Source organism: Oncorhynchus mykiss, chromosome 2 (assembly GCF_013265735.2).
Source record: "Oncorhynchus mykiss isolate Arlee chromosome 2, USDA_OmykA_1.1, whole genome shotgun sequence".
NCBI lineage: Eukaryota > Metazoa > Chordata > Actinopteri > Salmoniformes > Salmonidae > Oncorhynchus > Oncorhynchus mykiss.
Window position 1 is genome coordinate 905,551 of NC_048566.1, and position 19,450 is coordinate 925,000.

The 19,450-nt window shown below is 43.2% G+C and overlaps 1 protein-coding gene across 4 annotated transcripts; it reads left to right on the forward strand.

The window, feature by feature from the left end:
• Positions 1 to 25: 25 nt before the first annotated feature.
• LOC110506977 (zinc finger CW-type PWWP domain protein 2) lies at positions 26 to 3,026 on the forward strand. Of its 4 annotated transcripts, none has more exons than XM_021586856.2 (6): positions 34 to 193; positions 521 to 869; positions 1,146 to 1,308; positions 1,990 to 2,116; positions 2,415 to 2,497; positions 2,696 to 2,910. In XM_021586856.2, the coding sequence occupies exons 2-6, from the start codon at positions 556 to 558 to the stop codon at positions 2,822 to 2,824; spliced, it is 816 nt and encodes a 271-aa protein (XP_021442531.2). In that variant the 5' UTR covers positions 34 to 193; positions 521 to 555; the 3' UTR covers positions 2,825 to 2,910. The 4 variants fall into 4 exon arrangements, with proteins under 4 accessions (XP_036790865.1, XP_021442531.2, XP_036790843.1 ...); XM_021586864.2 differs by having other exon boundaries at positions 68 to 152; XM_036934948.1 differs by having other exon boundaries at positions 44 to 869; positions 2,696 to 3,026.
• Positions 3,027 to 19,450: the final 16,424 nt, after the last annotated feature.

The following is a 19,450-nucleotide window of genomic DNA, read 5'->3' on the forward strand; positions in this document are numbered from 1 at the left end:
CAATATCATGTGTATTCATACTGACCTCTCCCCTGCAAAGTTCGACACTCGATTATTTTAGCCTTTGCCGGGTAGCTAGCAAAATGCTAAATTGGCGAGCTGGCTAGCTAAATTCGCTAGTAGTAGTGATGCACATTAGCGATTCAATCTGTGTAAGGTTAAATACATTTATTCGGAGATAGCTAGCCAGCCAGTAAATTACATATTAATATATTTTTGAAACAACTTGAACGAAGAGGGACGTTAGCTAGGCGCTAATAAGAATTATTATTTTTTTAATCCAAAACTAGACTGTTGTTAGCCAGCTGGCTAACGTTAGCTAGAATCATGACGATCTAAATGTGTGGATCATTAGCAAAGGCCATTCATTCATTGTCTAGCTAGTAGCTCAGTATATTCAAACATATTTGCTAGCAAGTAGTCTTAGCAAATACATTATAGGTCGCTGACACTGATTTATTGTCTCTATGACAATATCAGATGGGCTAGCTAGCCAACATGTTTGTGTTTGCTTGTTTAGGTCAGCCAAGATCGCTCAGTTCAGCTGTAAAAAAAATGAGTCTTCTTCCAGACCTGAATGCCAATGAGGATGAAACATCCTACTATGCAGACAAGACCTGGGTCCAGTGCGAGTCTCCCAGATGTCTAAAGTGGAGACTGGTACCAAAGGGTGATGAAACGGTGGCTGAGCCGGACCATGGCAAGTCCTGGCACTGTCAAAATAACCCAGACCCTCTGTTCAGCCACTGCAGCATCCCTCAGGGCCCTTTCCCCAACAACTCCCAGTTCAAGGAACATGGCCTGAAGGTTGTGTACTCCGGGCTGCCTGTCGGGAGCCTGGTGCTGGTGAAAGCATGTAACTGGCCATGGTACGGGAGGGTTGGCAGTCGGTGCTTATGTGCCCGTTTCCAGGACTCAGATCAAGGCTAGGCCTGAAAGGGCTTTTTAGTCCAGAAGTAGGTTTAATATAGTTCCATGAAAACAGGCACTAACCCTAGGCCTAAATATCTTTTTAGTCCAGAAATAGGTTTCATCTAGTTCCATGAAAACCGTCCCTTAGCTACTACAGTTAGTTCTATTGAATTCATCCATACCAGTGTTAGGCCTCAGATAAAGCGTTCACTAATCATTGTTGCTCTCTCCAGGTGGCCAGCCATTCTAAGTCCAGACCCCAACGTGGAGGAGTATGTGAGGCTGGACAGCGAGGGTTATGTGGAGCACTACCATGTTGAGTTCCTGGGGAAACCTCATACCAGATTCTGGGCTGCTGCCAAGCATGTAGAACTCTACCACAACTCCTCCACTAAAGTATGTATCTTTTCATTTCTGTGCCAGTTTAATGTTCGTTAGTGAAGGCGAATAGAGATGAAAGATTCAGTGATATGACGAGACATACTGTCACACTCTGACCATAGTTATAGTGGGCATTCTATGTTGTATGTCTAGTTTGTTTGTTTCTATGTTTTGGTTGGTCGGGGTGTGATATGAGTGGGCATTCTATGTTGTATGTCTAGTTTGTCTGTTTGGATGTGTTTGGCCTGATATTGTTCTCAATCAGAGGCAGGTGTTAGTTGTTGTCTCTGATTGAGAACCATATTTAGGTGGCCTGTTTTGTATTGTGGGGTGTGGGTGATTGTTCCTGTTTCCAGTGTTGGTGTTCACGGGACGTTTACGTTCATTTTGTCGGTTTATTGTTTTTTTGTTCGTTGTTCAAGTATTCTATTAAAATTGATAATCATCACGCTGCATTTTGGTCCTCCTCTCCTTTTCCCGACGAAGAATGTTACACATACTCTATCTTGGAGGGAGTTAAAAACATTTTGCGCCGTTTTTTTCCAGACACAGATTTTGCCTTGTCCTAAAACTAGAATAAAACCTCTCAATGGAGAATCTCTAATAAAAAAAATGTTGTTTTTTTTTAATTCCAAAACTAGGCTTAATCTGTGTCTGAGAAACAAAATAAAAGTTTTTTTTTAAAATCCGGCATAGCCCAGATACAGGAACCTGCGAGGCGCTATGAGGAAGTCGTATGAGGTGGCGATGGAGGAGGTGGCTAAGGTCAGGGAGATGGGCTGTGAGGAGAGACTGCAGATCAGCCACTTCCAGCCACAGGATTGTGAGTAGACTTACATCTGAATAACTGCATTGATAAGAGTCTCTGAGATACTGTCACCTGACCACTGTCTTTTATTAACATGGTACATTTGTTTTTTTAACAACATTCAGGAAGTTTCCAGAATCGGGTTCCAATGTTTCATATGTTAAATCTGTTATTTGAAATAGGTAGATAAAATACATTCAGATATATGCAGATGATGCCGTGCTGTTGTCCAAATAGTTCTGTGATGATAATGTGTTGATTCTGTGTTGCATGATGTGATTTCCCCCCCCCCCCCTATGACTGTGTGTGTCAGTGTTGAGTCAGGCTCAGAGGTTAATGCATGCTATTGAGAGGATGCTCAGACAATACTCCAACCAGCAGGACAACCAGGGCAAGGTAGAGACATTTTTTTTTTTAGGTTCTAGTAACTTCTGTATGTTACTAACAGTCTCCTGGGTATCCAGTATCCACTGCTATTAGGATATGTGACACTGTACACACAGCTAATGATTTGACTATTTTCAATGAGATAAAATGATGTCGCTGCGTGTTCTATTTCGCTACGTGTTATGCGTGTTATTGGTGTTGTGACAGCGGGACCAGAGGATTCGGATGTGGGATGCCGGCATCGAGGAGGACGGAGACACTCTGATCATAGAAGGGTTCAGGTTTGACAGCGCCACCTGTCTGGAGGACCTGATGACTGCAGGAAACAAGAAATAAAGATTTTTTATTTTTTAACAAGATATTTCCAGATAGTTTTTTTTCTTCAAGAGATGTTAATCCTTTCCCCTTAAAAGTGCTTTATATTGTATGATATTTAATTGAAATGTTATATTTTTCAAAAATATTTGTTTACTGTGGTCATTGTTGAAGACAATATACATTGTGGTGACTGGTAGTATGAAGAAGTTGTTGTTGTTATGTTGTTGTTGTTATGTTATGTTGTTGTTATGTGGTTGTTGTTATGTGGTTGTTGTTATGTGGTTGTTGTTATGTGGTTGTTGTTATGTGGTTATTCCAGTGCTATACGGCTGCATGTTGTATTCCTCATGGTGTTTAAAGTTCAGAGAATGTAGGAAATAAACCTTGGTATCAGACAAGAGAACCACGGTAGTGCAGCGACAATCACTGCTTAATTACCTCAGGATAATGGACTGTATATAGCAGGATAATGTACTGTATATAGCAGGATAACAACAATCACTGCTTAATTGCCTCAGGATAATGGACTGTATATAGCAGGATAATGGACTGTATATAGCAGGATAATGGACTGTATATAGCAGTATGGTGTAGAATAATGTACTGTGTATAGAAGGATAATGGACTGTATATAGCAGGATAATGGACTGTATATAGCAGGATAATGGACTGTATATAGCAGGATAATGGACTGTATATATCAGTATGGTGCAGGATAATGTGCTGTATATAGCAGTATGGAGCAGGATAATGTACTGTATATATCAGTATGGAGCAGGACAATGTACTGTATATAGCAGTATGGTGCAGGACAATGTACTGTATATATCAGTATGGAGCAGGATAATGTACTGTATATAGCAGTATGGTGCAGGACAATGTACTGTATGGAGCAGGATAATGTACTGTATATATCAGTATGGTGCAGGATAATGTACTGTATATATCAGGATAATGGACTGTATATATCAGGATAATGGACTGTAAATATCAGTATGGTGCAGGATAATGGACTGTATATAGCAGGATAATGGACTGCATATAGCAGGATAATGGACTGTATATAGCAGGATAATGTACTGTATATAGCAGGATAATGTACTGTATATAGCAGCATGGAGCAGGATAATGTACTGTATATAGCAGCATGGTGCAGGACAATGTACTGTATATAGCAGGATAATGGACTGTATATATCAGTATGGTGCAGCATAATGTACTGTATATAGCAGTATGGAGCAGGATAATGTACTGTATATAGCAGGATAATGGACTGTATATAGCAGCATGGAGCAGGATAATGTACTGTATATAGCAGCATGGTGCAGGACAATGTACTGTATATAGCAGGATAATGGACTGTATATATCAGTATGGTGCAGGATAATGTACTGTATATAGCAGTATGGAGCAGGATAATGTACTGTATATAGCAGGATAATGGACTGTATATATCAGTATGGTGCAGGATAATGTACTGTATATATCAGTATGGTGCAGGACAATGTACTGTATATAGCAGTATGGAGCAGGATAATGTACTGTATATAGCAGGATAATGTACTGTATGTTCAGGATAATGTACTGTATATCAGTATGGTGCAGGATAATGTACTGTGTGTAGTGCAGGATAATGTACTGTGTATAGTGCAGGATAATGTACTGTATATAGCAGTATAGTGCAGGATAATGTACTGCATATAGCAGGATAATGTACTGTATATAGCAGGATAATGTACTGTATATATATCAGGATAGTGCAGGATTATTTACTGTATATAGCAGTATGGAGCAGGATAATGTACTGTATATAGCAGTATGGAGCAGGATAATGTACTGTATATTGCAGTATGGAGCAGGATAATGTACTGTATATAGCAGCATGGAGCAGGATAATGCATTGTATATAGCAGGATAATGCACTGTATATATCAATATAGTGCAGGATAATATACTGTGTATAGCAGGATAATGTACTGTATATAGCAGTATGGAGTAGGATAATGTACTGTATATAGCAGTATGGAGTAGGATAACGTACTGTATATAGCAGTATGGTGTAGGATAAGGTACTGTATATAGCAGGATAATGTACTACATATAGCAGTATTTCGCAGGATAATGTACTGTATATAGCAGTATGGAGTAGGATAATGTACTGTATATAGCAGTATGGAGTAGGATAATGTACTGTATATAGCAGTATGGTGTAGAATAATGTACTGTATATAGCAGTATGGTGCAGGATAATGTACTGTATATAGCAGGATAAGGTACTGTATATAGCATTATAGTGCAGGATAATGTACTGTATATAGCAGTATCGTACAGGATAATGTACTGTATATAGCAGTATGGTGCATGATAATGTACTGTGTATATAACATCATGGTCCAGGATAATGTACTGTATATAGCATTATGGAGCAGGATAATGTACTGTATATAGCAGGATAAAGTACTGTATATAGCAGTATGGAGCAGGATAATGTACTGTATATAGCAGGAGAAAGTACTGTATATAGCAGTATGGAGCAGGATAATGTACTGTATATAGCAGGACAATGTACGGTATATAGCAGTATAGTGCAGGATAATGTACTGTATACAGCAGGATAATGTACTGTACATGTCAGTATGGTGTAGGATAATGTACTGTATATAGCAGTATGGAGCAGGATAATGTACTGTATATAGCAGTATGGTGTAAGATAATGTACTGTATATAGAAGTATGGAGCAGGATAATGTACTGCATGGAGCAGGATAATGTACTGTATATAGAAGTATGGAGCAGGATAATGTACTGTATATAGAAGTATGGAGCAGGATAATGTACTGTATATAGAAGTATGGAGCAGGATAATGTACTGTATATAGAAGTATGGAGCAGGATAATGTACTGTATATAGAAGTATGGAGCAGGATAATGTACTGTATATAGAAGTATGGAGCAGGATACTGTACTGTATATAGCAGTATGGTGTAGGATAATGTACTGTATATAGAAGTATGGAGCAGGATAATGTACTGTATATAGAAGTATGGAGCAGGATAATGTACTGTATATAGCAGTATGGAGTAGGATAATGTACTGTATATAGCAGTATGGAGTAGGATAATGTACTGTATATAGCAGTATGGAGTAGGATAACGTACTGTATATAGCAGTATGGCGTAGGATAAGGTACTGTATATAGCAGGATAATGTACTGTATATAGCAGTATGGCGCAGGATAATGTACTGTATATAGCAGGATAAGGTACTGTATATAGCAGGATAATGTACTTTATATAGCAGTATGGAGTGTAATAATGTACTGTAAATAGCAGTATGGTGTAGAATAATGTACTGTATATAGCAGTATGGAGCAGGATAATGTACTGTATATAGCAAGATAATGTACTGTATATAGCAGTATGGCGCAGGATAATGTACTGTATATAGCAGTATGTAGCAGGATAATGTACTGAAAATAGCATTATCGTACAGGATAATGTACTGTATATAGCACGATAATGTACTGTATATAGCAGTATGGTGCATGATAATGTACTGTGTATATAACAGTATGGTCCAGGATAATGTACTGTATATAGCAGTATGGAGCAGGATAGTGTACTGTATATAACAGGATAAAGTACTGTATATAGCAGTATGGAGCAGGATAATGTACTGTATATAGCAGGATAATGTACTGTACATGTCAGTATGGTGTAGGATAATGTACTGTATATAGCAGTATGGAGCAGGATAATGTACTGTATATAACAGTATTAGCTTGGGTTTGGCCATGAAGCATGACACTCCACTACATCCTACCGACATCCTACCGACATCCTACCTACATCCTACCAGTCTCAACAGCTTCACTGGCAGAGATTTTCTGTCTACTTGATGTTTTCTGTTCTTAACCTGAAAAGCTGCTGACCAGCTATTTGACTCCTGGTTTATCATTATGAACACAGAGTCTGTGAGGGTCTTCATATGTTTCTGGTTTGTTGTTATAAACACAGAGTCTGTGAGGGTCTTCATACATTTCTGGTTTATTCATCACGGTGTAGTGGAGGTTGTTAGTAATGGGTGACTCTAGTTATCTCTCTCTCTCTCTCTAGAGCTCTTTGGTAACGAACACAGAATGTTTTGGCGTGTGAAAGAAGGATGCATATGTAGAAAATAACCTCATACCTACTGTAAAACATGGTGGTGGATCTGTGATGTTATGGGGCTGTTTAGCCTCCACTGGTCCTGGGATCCTTGTTAAGGTCAACGGCATCATGAACTTTACCCAGAACCAGGACATTTTAGATAAAAACCTAGTTGTCTCTGCCAGGAGACTGACACTTGGCCACAAGTGGACCTTCCAGCAAGACGATAACCCCAAGCACACATTAACATCCACAAAGAAATGGTTAATTGACCACAAAATCAAGTCTCCGAACTTTAAACATATTGAAAACCTGTGGTGTGAATTGAAGAGAGCCAGTCCATAAGCACAGACAGAGGATATCAAGGATATGAAAGGATTCTGTGTGGAAGATCCCTCACAATGTGTTCTAGAATCTCAGAAAACATTCTAGAATAAGTCTCAGTACCTTTATCCTCACAAGGTGTTCTAGAATCACAGAAAACATTCTAGAATAAGTCTCAGTACCTTTATCCTCACAATGTGTTCTAGAATCTCAGAAAACATTCTAGAATAAGTCTCAGTACCTTTATCCTCATAATGTGTTCTAGAATCTCAGAAAACATTCTAGAATAAGTCTCAGTACCTTTATCCCCGTAAGGGGAGGGTGCCGGAGTATTGAAAACAGGGGTGCCAATAAAAATCTATTCTCTGGGCAATTGGATTAGTAGTGGTGGAAAAAGTACCCAACTGTCATATTTGAGTAAAAGTATAGATACCTAAATAGAAAATGACTCAAGTAAAAGTTAAAGTCACCCAGTAAAATACTACTTGAGTAAAAGTCTAACAGTATTTGGTTTTAAATATACTTAAGTATCAAAGTAAATATAAATCATTTCAAATTCAGGCACCATTTACTTGATTTTTTGTAATTTTTTTTTTTACATTGACTGACAAGCCAATAGAGATGACCAGTGATGTTCTCTTGATAAGTGTGTGAATTGGGCTACTTTCCTGTCCTGCTAAGTTTTAAAAATGTAATGAGTACATTTGGGTGTCAGGAAAAATGTACATTATTTTATTTTTTGGAGCCTACTATATAGCTCAGTATTTATATTTTTGCTCATCATTGAGTTGTTGAATAGGTACAAAAGACACATACTGAGCTATTTTGTGTGGTGCAAACCTTTTTAAGGATATGATGGGGGGATGCCACCGGCACACTTTCCTCATCAGCCCACAAACAACTTGCGGTGTTGAGTACTGGTCGAAGATACAATGTAGAAGTACTGGTCGAAGATACAATGTAGAAGTACTGGTCGAAGATACAATGTCACTTTAAACTCTGAGAAAACTAATTTTAAGGTTTATAATTTGCTGTTAATATGTTGTATACCCCGCAGTAGGTTTATCGTGAAACATTAGGATGATAAGTAAACATTTATAGCAAATATTTACTCAATGTGTTTTGCGCCAAATTGGGAAAATGAAATGCAGTGGAACGTCTGAATCCTCACAACCTCTCACAACTTAAGGTAGGCTTACTAGGACTGCTTGTGTGTGTGTGTGTGTGTGTGTGTGTGTGTGTGTGTGTGTGTGTGTGTGTGTGTGTGTGTGTGTGTGTGTGTGTGTGTGTGTGTGTGTGTGTGTGTGTGTGTGTGTGTGTGTGTGTGTGTGTGTGTGCTCATGTGTGCCTCAATTCAGGGGGCGGCAGGGTAGCCTAGTGGTTAGAGCGTTGGACTAGTAACCGGAAGGTTGCGAGTTCAAACCCCCGAGCTGACAAGGTACAAATCTGTCGTTCTGCCCCTGAACAGGCAGTTAACCCACTGTTCCCAGGCCGTCATTGAAAATAAGAATTTGTTCTTAACTGACTTGCCTGGTTAAATAAAGGTAAAATTAAAAAAAATTAAAAATCGATTCAGGCTTTGCAGCAGTTCATTTATCAGCTGTGAAAAAAATGTGAGTTTGGGTGGGGAGGGACCAATCCAATACTGTATATTATAACAGACAGGATGAGGAGGGACCAAGCCAATACTGTATATTATAGCAGACAGGATGGGGAGGGACCAAGCCAATACTGTATATTATAACAGACAGGATGGGGAGGGACCAAGCCAATACTGTATATTATAACAGACAGGATGGGGAGGGACCAAGCCAATACTGTATATTGTAACAGACAGGATGGGGAGGGACCAAGCCAATACTGTATATTATAACAGACAGGATGGGGAGGGACCAAGCCAATACTGTATATTATAACAGACAGGATGGGGAGGGACCAAGCCAATACTGTATATTATAACAGACAGGATGGGGAGGGACCAAGCCAATACTGTATAATATAACAGACAGGATGGGGAGGGACCAAACCAATACTGTATATTATGACAGGGTGATGATGGACCAAACCAATACTGTATAACAGACAGGGTGGTGATGGACCAAACCAATACTGTATAACAGACAGGGTGGTGATGGACCAAACCAATATTGTATAACAGACAGGGTGGTGATGGACCAAACCAATACTGTATATTATAACAGACAAGGTGGTGATGGACCAAACCAATACTGTATAATATGACAGGGTGGTGATGGACCAAACCAATACTGTATAATATGACAGGGTGGTGATGGACCAAACCAATACTGTATAATATGACAGGGTGGTGATGGACCAAACCAATACTGTATAATATGACAGGGTGGTGATGGACCAAACCAATACTGTATAACAGACAGGGTGGTGATGGACCAAACCAATACTGTATAATATGACAGGGTGGTGATGGACCAAACCAATACTGTATAATATGACAGGGTGGTGATGGACCAAACCAATACTGTATAACAGACAGGGTGGTGATGGACCAAACCAATACTGTATAACAGACAGGGTGGTGTCCCACATGGAACCCTTTTCCCTTCATGGTGTTCAGCCCTATGGCCTCTGGTAAAATGTAGGCTTAGTGCACTAGACAGTATATATACAATACTGTATAAATGTAGGCTTAGTGCACTAGATAGTATATATACAATACTGTAAAAATGTAGGCTTAGTGCACTAGATAGTATATATACAATACTGTATAAATGTAGGCTTAGTGCACTAGACAGTATATATACTGTACAAATGTAGGCTTAGTGCACTAGACAGTATATATACTGTACAAATGTAGGCTTTGTGCACTAGACAGTATATATACTGTATAAATGTAGGCTTAGTGCACTAGACAGTATATATACTGTATAAATGTAGGCTTTGTGCACTAGACAGTATATATACTGTATAAATGTAGGCTTAGTGCACTAGACAGTGTATATATACTGTATAAATGTAGGCTTTGTGCACTAGACAGTATATATACTGTATAAATGTAGGCTTTGTGCACTAGACAGTATATATACTGTATAAATGTAGGCTTAGTGCACTAGACAGTATATATACTGTATAAATGTAGGCTTAGTGCACTAGACAGTGTGTATATATACTGTATAAATGTAGGCTTTGTGCACTAGACAGTATATATACTGTATAAATGTAGGCTTAGTGCACTAGACAGCCATAGACTGCGGAATTCTCTTCTGTATTGTTGTACACAGTAGTCTGGTCTGTGAATCTTTGGCCTGTGAATTCTCTCTTGTACACAGTAGGCTGGTCTGTGAATCTTTGGACTGTGAATTCTCTCTTGTACACAGTAGGCTGGTCTGTGAATCTTTGGACTGTGAATTCTCTTTTGTACACAGTAGGCTGGTCTGTGAATCTTTGGCCTGTGTTCCAGAAGGTTCCAGAATGCTTTAAACAAGGCCTCATGTCCTTGATAGGTTGACCTCAGAGTGACAGACAGACAGACAGACAGGGTTAATGTGATGCTGCAGCCATGGCTTTCCTTTTAATTACACTGCAGAGCTGCTCCTGAGAGCTCAGTGAGGTGTGTGTGTGTGTGTGTGTGTGTGTGTGTGTGTGTGTGTGTGTGTGTGTGTGTACTGCACCCTACATCTTGGTAGTTTCTGCACGACATTGCCTGCTTCGGGTCATAAAAGTGTACTGTGAGTTTGTCCCATACTGTGACACTGCTGATGTTGAATAGGAAAACAGCCATTTGAATTAGTAGAATCTCCCATCCAACCTGCTGTTTGAAGAAGGACGAGCTCTACGATCTGATTCTGCTTTAATAAACCACTACACAGTTCTGCTTTATATCCCTGAAGGGGAATTAGTAGAATCTCCCATCCAACCTGCTGATTGAAGAAGGACGAGCTCTACGATCTGATACTGCTTTAATAGACCACCACACAGTTCTGCTTTATATCCCTGAAGGGGAATTAGTAGAATCTCCCATCCAACCTGCTGATTGAAGAAGGACGAGCTCTACGATCTGATACTGCTTTAATAAACCACTACACAGTTCTGCTTTATATCCCTGAAGGGGAATTAGTAGAATCTCCCATCCAACCCGCTGTTTGAAGAAGGACGAGCTCTACGATCTGATACTGCTTTAATAGACCACCACACAGTTCTGCTTTATATCCCTGAAGGGGAATTAGTAGAATCTCCCATCCAACCCGCTGATTGAAGAAGGACGAGCTCTACGATCTGATTCTGCTTTAATAAACCACCACACAGTTCTGCTTTATATCCCTGAAGGGGAATTAGTAGAATCTCCCATCCAACCTGCTGATTGAAGAAGGACGAGCTCTACGATCTGATTCTGCTTTAATAGACCACCACACTTCCTCTGAAACATCCTATTAACGTTGAGTTGCCTGTTTATCATAAGACTGGCGTTCATACAGTTCTTCTGCTTTATATCCCTGAAGGGGAATTAGTCTACATAACCAGACTACCTGCAGTGTTTTATATCCCTGAAGGGGAATTAGTCTACATAACCAGACTACCTGCAGTGTTTTATACCCTAAAGGGGAATTAGTCTACATAACCAGACTACCTGCAGTGTTTTATATCCTGAAGGGGAATTAGTCTACATAACCAGACTACCTGCAGTGTTTTATACCCTGAAGGGGAATTAGTCTACATAACCAGACTACCTGCAGTGTTTTATACCCTGAAGGGGAATTAGTCTACATAACCAGACTACCTGCAGTGTTTTATATCCCTGAAGGGGAATTAGTCTACACAACCAGACTACCTGCAGTGTTTTATATCCCCGAAGGGGAATTAGTTGAAATAACCAGACTACCTGCAGTGTTTTATAACCTGAAGGGGAATTAGTCTGCATAACCAGACTACCTGCAGTGTTTTATACCCTGAAGGGGAATTAGTCTACATAACCAGACTACCTGCAGTGTTTTATAACCTGAAGGGGAATTAGTCTGCATAACCAGACTACCTACAGTGTTTTATAACCTGAAGGGGAATTAGTCTACATAACCAGACTACCTGCAGTGTTTTATACCCTGAAGGGGAATTAGTCTACATAACCAGACTACCTGCAGTGTTTTATACCCTGAAGGGGAATTAGTCTACATAACCAGACTACCTGCAGTGTTTTATATCCCTGAAGGGGAATTAGTCTACATAACCAGACTACCTGCAGTGTTTTATATCCCTGAATGGGAATTAGTCTACATAACCAGACTACCTGCAGTGTTTTATATCCCTGAAGGGGAATTAGTCTGCAAAACCAGACTACCTGCAGTGTTTTATACCCTGAAGGGGAATTAGTCTACATAACCAGACTACCTGCAGTGTTTTATACCCTGAAGGGGAATTAGTCTACATAACCTGACATGTATTGTCATGTTGTGTCCTGTTCCTGTTCTTTCTCTTCACCCTGTCTCCCTCTGCTGGTCGTATTAGGTTACCTTTTCTTCCCCTCTTTCCCCCAGCTGTTCCTTGTCTTCTCTAACTACCTCGTTCACCCCTTTTCCCACCTGTTCCCTTTTTCCCTCTGATTAGGTCTCTATATCTCTCTCTGTTTCTGCTTCTGTCTTTGTCGGATTCTCGTTTGTGTTTCTCATGCCTGAACCAGACTATCGTCGTGTTTGCTGCAACCTTGTCCTGTCCTGTCGGAATCTGCCTGTTCATCTAACCTTGTCCTGTCCTGTCGGAATCTGCCTGTCCATCTGAGCCTACGTGTGTTTCGTCATTAAAGAAACTCTGTTTTGTTAATTCGCTTTTGGGTCCTCATTCACGCACCTGACAGAAGAATCCGACCAAGAATGGACCCAGCGACTTCGGATCCTCTCCACTCAGCCGTCGAGATCCAGGGAGCGATGCTAGGCAGACACGAGCAGGAATTGTCTGCTGCTCGACATGCCGTTGAGACCCTGGCCACCCAAGTCTCCAACCTCACAGAACAGGTTCACCATCTCCGCCTCGATCCACCGGCCACTTCCAGGGCTTTCGAATCTCCGGAGCCCAGAATCAATAACCCGCCGTGTTACTCTGGGGAGCCCACTGAATGCCGCTCGTTCCTCACCCAGTGTGATATTGTGCTTTCTCTCCAGCCCAACACTTACTCCAGGAGCACTGCTCGTATCGCCTACGTCATATCTCTCCTTACTGGACGGGCTCGTGAGTGGGGCACGGCAATCTGGGAGGCAAGGGCTGAGTGTACTAACCAGTATCAGGACTTTAAGGAGGAGATGATACGGGTTTTTGATCGATCTGTTTTTGGGAAGGAGGCTTCCAGGGTCCTGTCTTCCCTATGTCAAGGTAATCGATCCATAACAGACTACTCTATTGAGTTTCGCACTCTTGCTGCCTCCAGTGACTGGAACGAGCCGGCTTTGCTCGCTCGTTTTCTGGAGGGTCTCCGCGCAGAGGTAAAGGATGAGATTCTCTCCCGGGAGGTTCCTTCCAGCGTGGATTCCTTGATTGAACTCGCTATTCGCATAAAGCGACGGGTTGATCTTCGTCACCGAGCTCGTGGAAAGGAGCTCGCGTTCTCCGTTGCCCCCCTCTCCGCATCACTACCATCTTCCTCTGCCGGCTCGGGTGCTGAGCCTATGCAGCTGGGAGGTATCCGCATCTCGACTAAAGAGAGGGAACGGAGAATCACCAACCGCCTCTGTCTCTATTGCGGTTCCGCTGGTCATTTTGTCACTTCATGTCCAGTAAAAGCCAGAGCTCATCAGTAAGCGGAGGGCTACTGGTGAGCGCTACTACTCCTGTCTCTCCTTCAAGATCCTGCACTACCTTGTCGGCCCATCTACGCTGGACCGGTTCGTCAGCTTCCTGCAGTGCCTTGATAGACTCTGGGGCGGAGGGCTGTTTTATGGACGAGACCTGGGCTCGGGAACATGACATTCCTCTCAGACAGTTAAGGGAGCCCACGGCCTTGTTCGCCTTGGATGGTAGTCCTCTCCCCAGGATTCAGCGTGAGACGCTACCTTTAACCCTCACTGTCTCTGGTAATCATAGCGAAACCATTTCTTTTTTAATTTTTCGTTCACCTTTTACACCTGTTGTTTTGGGCCATCCCTGGCTAGTTTGTCATAATCCTTCTATTAATTGGTCTAGTAATTCTATCCTCTCCTGGAACGTCTCTTGTCATGTGAAATGTTTAATGTCTGCTATCCCTCCTGTTTCCTCTGTCTCTTCTTCACAGGAGGAGCCTGGTGATTTGACAGGGGTGCCGGAGGAATATCACGATCTGCGCACGGTGTTTAGTCGGTCCAGGGCCACCTCTCTTCCTCCACACCGGTCGTATGATTGTAGTGTTGATCTCCTTCCGGGAACCACTCCCCCCCGGGGTAGACTATACTCTCTGTCGGCTCCCGAACGTAAGGCTCTCGAAGATTATTTGTCTGTAGCTCTTGACGCCGGTACCATAGTCCCCTCCTCCTCTCCCGCCGGAGCGGGGGTTTTTTTTGTCAAGAAGAAGGACGGGTCTCTGCGCCCCTGCATAGATTATCGAGGGCTGAATGACATAACAGTGAAGAATCGTTATCCGCTTCCTCTTATGTCTTCAGCCTTCGAGATCCTGCAGGGAGCCAGGTTTTTCACTAAGTTGGACCTTCGTAACGCTTACCATCTCGTGCGCATCAGGGAGGGGGACGAGTGGAAGACGGCATTTAACACTCCGTTAGGGCACTTTGAATACCGGGTTCTTCCTTTCGGCCTCGCTAACGCTCCAGCTGTCTTTCAGGCATTAGTCAATGACGTCCTGAGAGACATGCTGAACATCTTTGTTTTCGTTTACCTTGACGATATCCTGATTTTTTCACCGTCACTCCAGATTCATGTTCAGCACGTTCGACGTGTCCTCCAGCGCCTTTTAGAGAATTGTCTTTTTGTGAAGGCTGAGAAGTGCACGTTTCATGCCTCCTCCGTCACATTTCTCGGTTCTGTTATTTCCGCTGAAGGCATTAAGATGGATCCCGCTAAGGTCCAAGCTGTCATTGATTGGCCCGTCCCTAAGTCACGCGTCGAGCTGCAGCGCTTTCTCGGCTTCGCGAACTTCTATCGTCGTTTCATCCGTAATTTCGGTCAGGTGGCAGCTCCTCTCACAGCCCTTACTTCTGTCAAGACGTGCTTTAAGTGGTCCGTTTCCGCCCAGGGAGCTTTTGATCTCCTCAAGAATCGTTTTACATCCGCACCTATCCTTGTTACACCTGACGTCTCTAGACAGTTCGTTGTCGAGGTTGAAGCGTCAGAGGTGGGCGTGGGAGCCATTCTTTCTCAGCGCTCCCTCTCTGACGACAAGGTCCACCCTTGCGCGTATTTTTCTCATCGCCTGTCGCCGTCGGAACGTAACTATGATGTGGGAAACCGCGAACTGCTCGCCATCCGCTTAGCCCTAGGCGAATGGCGACAGTGGTTGGAGGGGGCGACCGTTCCTTTTGTCGTTTGGACTGACCATAGGAACCTTGAGTACATCCGTTCTGCCAAACGACTTAATGCGCGTCAGGCTCGTTGGGCGCTGTTTTTCGCTCGTTTCGAGTTTGTGATTTCTTATCGTCCGGGCTCTAAGAACACCAAGCCTGATGCTTTATCTCGTCTCTTCAGTTCTTCAGTAGCCTCCACTGACCCCGAGGGGATTCTCCCTGAGGGGCGTGTTGTCGGGTTGACTGTCTGGGGAATTGAGAGGCAGGTAAAGCAAGCACTCACTCACACTCCGTCGCCGCGCGCTTGTCCTAGGAACCTTCTTTTCGTTCCCGTTCCTACTCGTCTGGCCGTTCTTCAGTGGGCTCACTCTGCCAAGTTAGCCGGCCACCCTGGCGTTCGGGGTACGCTTGCTTCCATTCGCCAGCGTTTTTGGTGGCCCACCCGGGAGCATGACACGCGTCGTTTCGTGGCTGCTTGTTCGGTCTGCGCGCAGACTAAGTCCGGTAACTCCCCTCCTGCCGGCCGTCTCAGGCCGCTTCCCATTCCCTCTCGACCGTGGTCTCACATCGCCTTAGATTTTGTCACCGGACTGCCTTCGTCAGCGGGGAAGACTGTTATTCTTACGGTTGTCGATAGGTTCTCTAAGGCGGCTCATTTTATTCCCCTTGCTAAGCTTCCTTCTGCTAAAGAGACGGCACAAATCATCATCGAGAATGTTTTCAGAATTCATGGCCTTCCGTCAGACGTCGTTTCGGACAGAGGTCCGCAATTCACGTCTCAATTTTGGAGGGGGTTTTGCCGTTTGATTGGGGCTTCCGTCAGTCTCTCTTCCGGCTTTCACCCCCAGTCTAACGGTCAAGCAGAGCGGGCCAATCAGACTATTGGTCGCATCTTACGCAGTCTTTCTTTTCGTAACCCTGCGTCTTGGTCAGAACAGCTCCCCTGGGCAGAATACGCCCACAACTCGCTTCCTTCGTCTGCGACCGGGCTATCTCCTTTTCAGAGTAGCCTCGGGTACCAGCCTCCGCTGTTCTCATCTCAGTTCGCCGAGTCCAGCGTCCCCTCCGCTCAGGCTTTTGTCCAACGTTGCGAGCGCACCTGGAAGAGGGTCAGGTCTGCACTTTGCCGTTATAGGGCGCAGACTGTGAGAGCTGCTAATAAGCGTAGAACTAAGAGTCCTAGATATTGTCGCGGTCAGGGAGTTTGGCTCTCCACTCAGAACCTTCCCCTTAAGACAGCTTCTCGCAAGTTGACCCCGCGGTTCATTGGTCCGTTCCGTATTTCTCAGATCATTAATCCTGTCGCAGTGCGACTTCTTCTTCCGCGATATCTTCGTCGCGTCCACCCGGTCTTCCATGTCTCCTGTGTTAAGCCCGTTCTTCGCGCCCCCGCTCGTCTTCCCCCCCCCCCCCCATCCTTGTCGAGGGCGCACCTATCTACAGGGTCCGTAAGATTTTGGACATGCGTCCTCGGGGCCGTGGTCACCAGTACCTAGTGGATTGGGAGGGGTACGGTCCTGAGGAAAGGAGTTGGGTTCCCTCTCGGGACGTGCTTGACCGTTCGCTGATCGATGATTTCCTCCGTTGCCGCCAGGTTTCCTCCTCGAGTGCGCCAGGAGGCGCTCGGTGAGTGGGGGGGTACTGTCATGTATTGTCATGTTGTGTCCTGTTCCTGTTCTTTCTCTTCACCCTGTCTCCCTCTGCTGGTCGTATTAGGTTACCTTTTCTTCCCCTCTTTCCCCCAGCTGTTCCTTGTCTTCTCTAACTACCTCGTTCACCCCTTTTCCCACCTGTTCCCTTTTTCCCTCTGATTAGGTCTCTATATCTCTCTCTGTTTCTGCTTCTGTCTTTGTCGGATTCTCGTTTGTGTTTCTCATGCCTGAACCAGACTATCGTCGTGTTTGCTGCAACCTTGTCCTGTCCTGTCGGAATCTGCCTGTTCATCTAACCTTGTCCTGTCCTGTCGGAATCTGCCTGTCCATCTGAGCCTACGTGTGTTTCGTCATTAAAGAAACTCTGTTTTGTTAATTCGCTTTTGGGTCCTCATTCACGCACCTGACATAACCAGACTACCTGCAGTGTTTTATATCCCTGAATGGGAATTAGTCTACATAACCAGACTACCTGCAGTGTTTTATATCCCTGAATGGGAATTAGTCTACATAACCAGACTACCTGCAGTGTTTTATATCCCTGAAGGGGAATTAGTCTGCATAACCAGACTACCTGCAGTGCTTTATATCCTGAAGGGGAATTAGTCTGCATAACCAGACTACCTGCAGTGTTTTATACCCTGCAGGGGAATTAGTCTACATAACCAGACTACCTGTAGTGTTTTATACCCTGCAGGGGAATTAGTCTACATAACCAGACTACCTGCAGTGCTTTATACCCTGAAGGGGAATTAGTCTACATAACCAGACTACCTGCAGTGTTTTATATCCCTGAAGGGGAATTAGTCTACATAACCAGACTACCTGCAGTGTTTTATACCCTGCAGGGGAATTAGTCTACATAACCAGACTACCTGCAGTGTTTTATATCCCTGAAGGGGAATTAGTCTACATAACCAGACTACCTGCAGTGTTTTATACCCTGCAGGGGAATTAGTCTACATAACCAGACTACCTGTAGTGTTTTATATCCCTGAAGAGGAATTAGTTGAAATAATCAGACTACCTGCAGTGTTTTATATCCCTGAAGGGGAATTAGTCTACATAACCAGACTCCCTGCAGTGTTTTATACCCTGAAGGGGAATTAGTCTACATAACCAGACTACCTGCAGTGTTTTATATCCCTGAAGGGGAATTAGTCTACATAACCAGACTACCTGCAGTGCTTTATATCCCTGAAGGGGAATTAGTCTGCATAACCAGACTACCTGCAGTGTTTTATACCCTGAAGGGGAATTAGTCTACATAACCAGACTACCTGCAGTGTTTTATATCCTGAAGGGGAATTAGTCTGCATAACCAGACTACCTGCAGTATTTTATATCCTGAAGGGGAATTAGTCTACATAACCAGACTACCTGCAGTGTTTTATATCCTGAAGGGGAATTAGTCTACACAACCAGACTACCTGCAGTGTTTTATATCCCTGAAGGGGAATTAGTCTACATAACCAGACTACCTGCAGTGTTTTATACCCTGAAGGGGAATGAGTCTACATAACCAGACTACCTGCAGTGTTTTATACCCTGAAGGGGAATTCGTCTACATAACCAGACTACCTGCAGTGCTTAGCTATAAAATTAATAGCGATAAAATGAATCACTTACCTTTGAAGTTCTTCATCTGGTTGCAATCACAAGGGTCCCAGCTACACAATAAATGGTTGTTTTGTTCGATAAAGTCCCTCTTTATATCCCAAAAACTCAATTTTGTTGAAGCGTTTTGCTCAGTAACCCACTGGCTCAAAGGAGGTCAAAACACGCAGACGAATGCATCCTAATAGTACCGGTAAAGTTCGTCAAAACATGTCAAACAACGTTTATAATTAATCCTCAGGTCGTCAATGATCTAAATAATTGATAATATTTCAACCGGACAAAAGCGTATTCAATAGAACGGAAAAACAACGAAGAGCACTCACACGGTCCTGCGACCAAACCAGTACTGCATGATTCCCCAAGTCCCCTGACCAGAAGGTCTTTTTCAGAAAACAAGCCTAGTGACATCTAGTGGACGCCGTAGGAACTGCAATATGGGCCCTAACCCGTT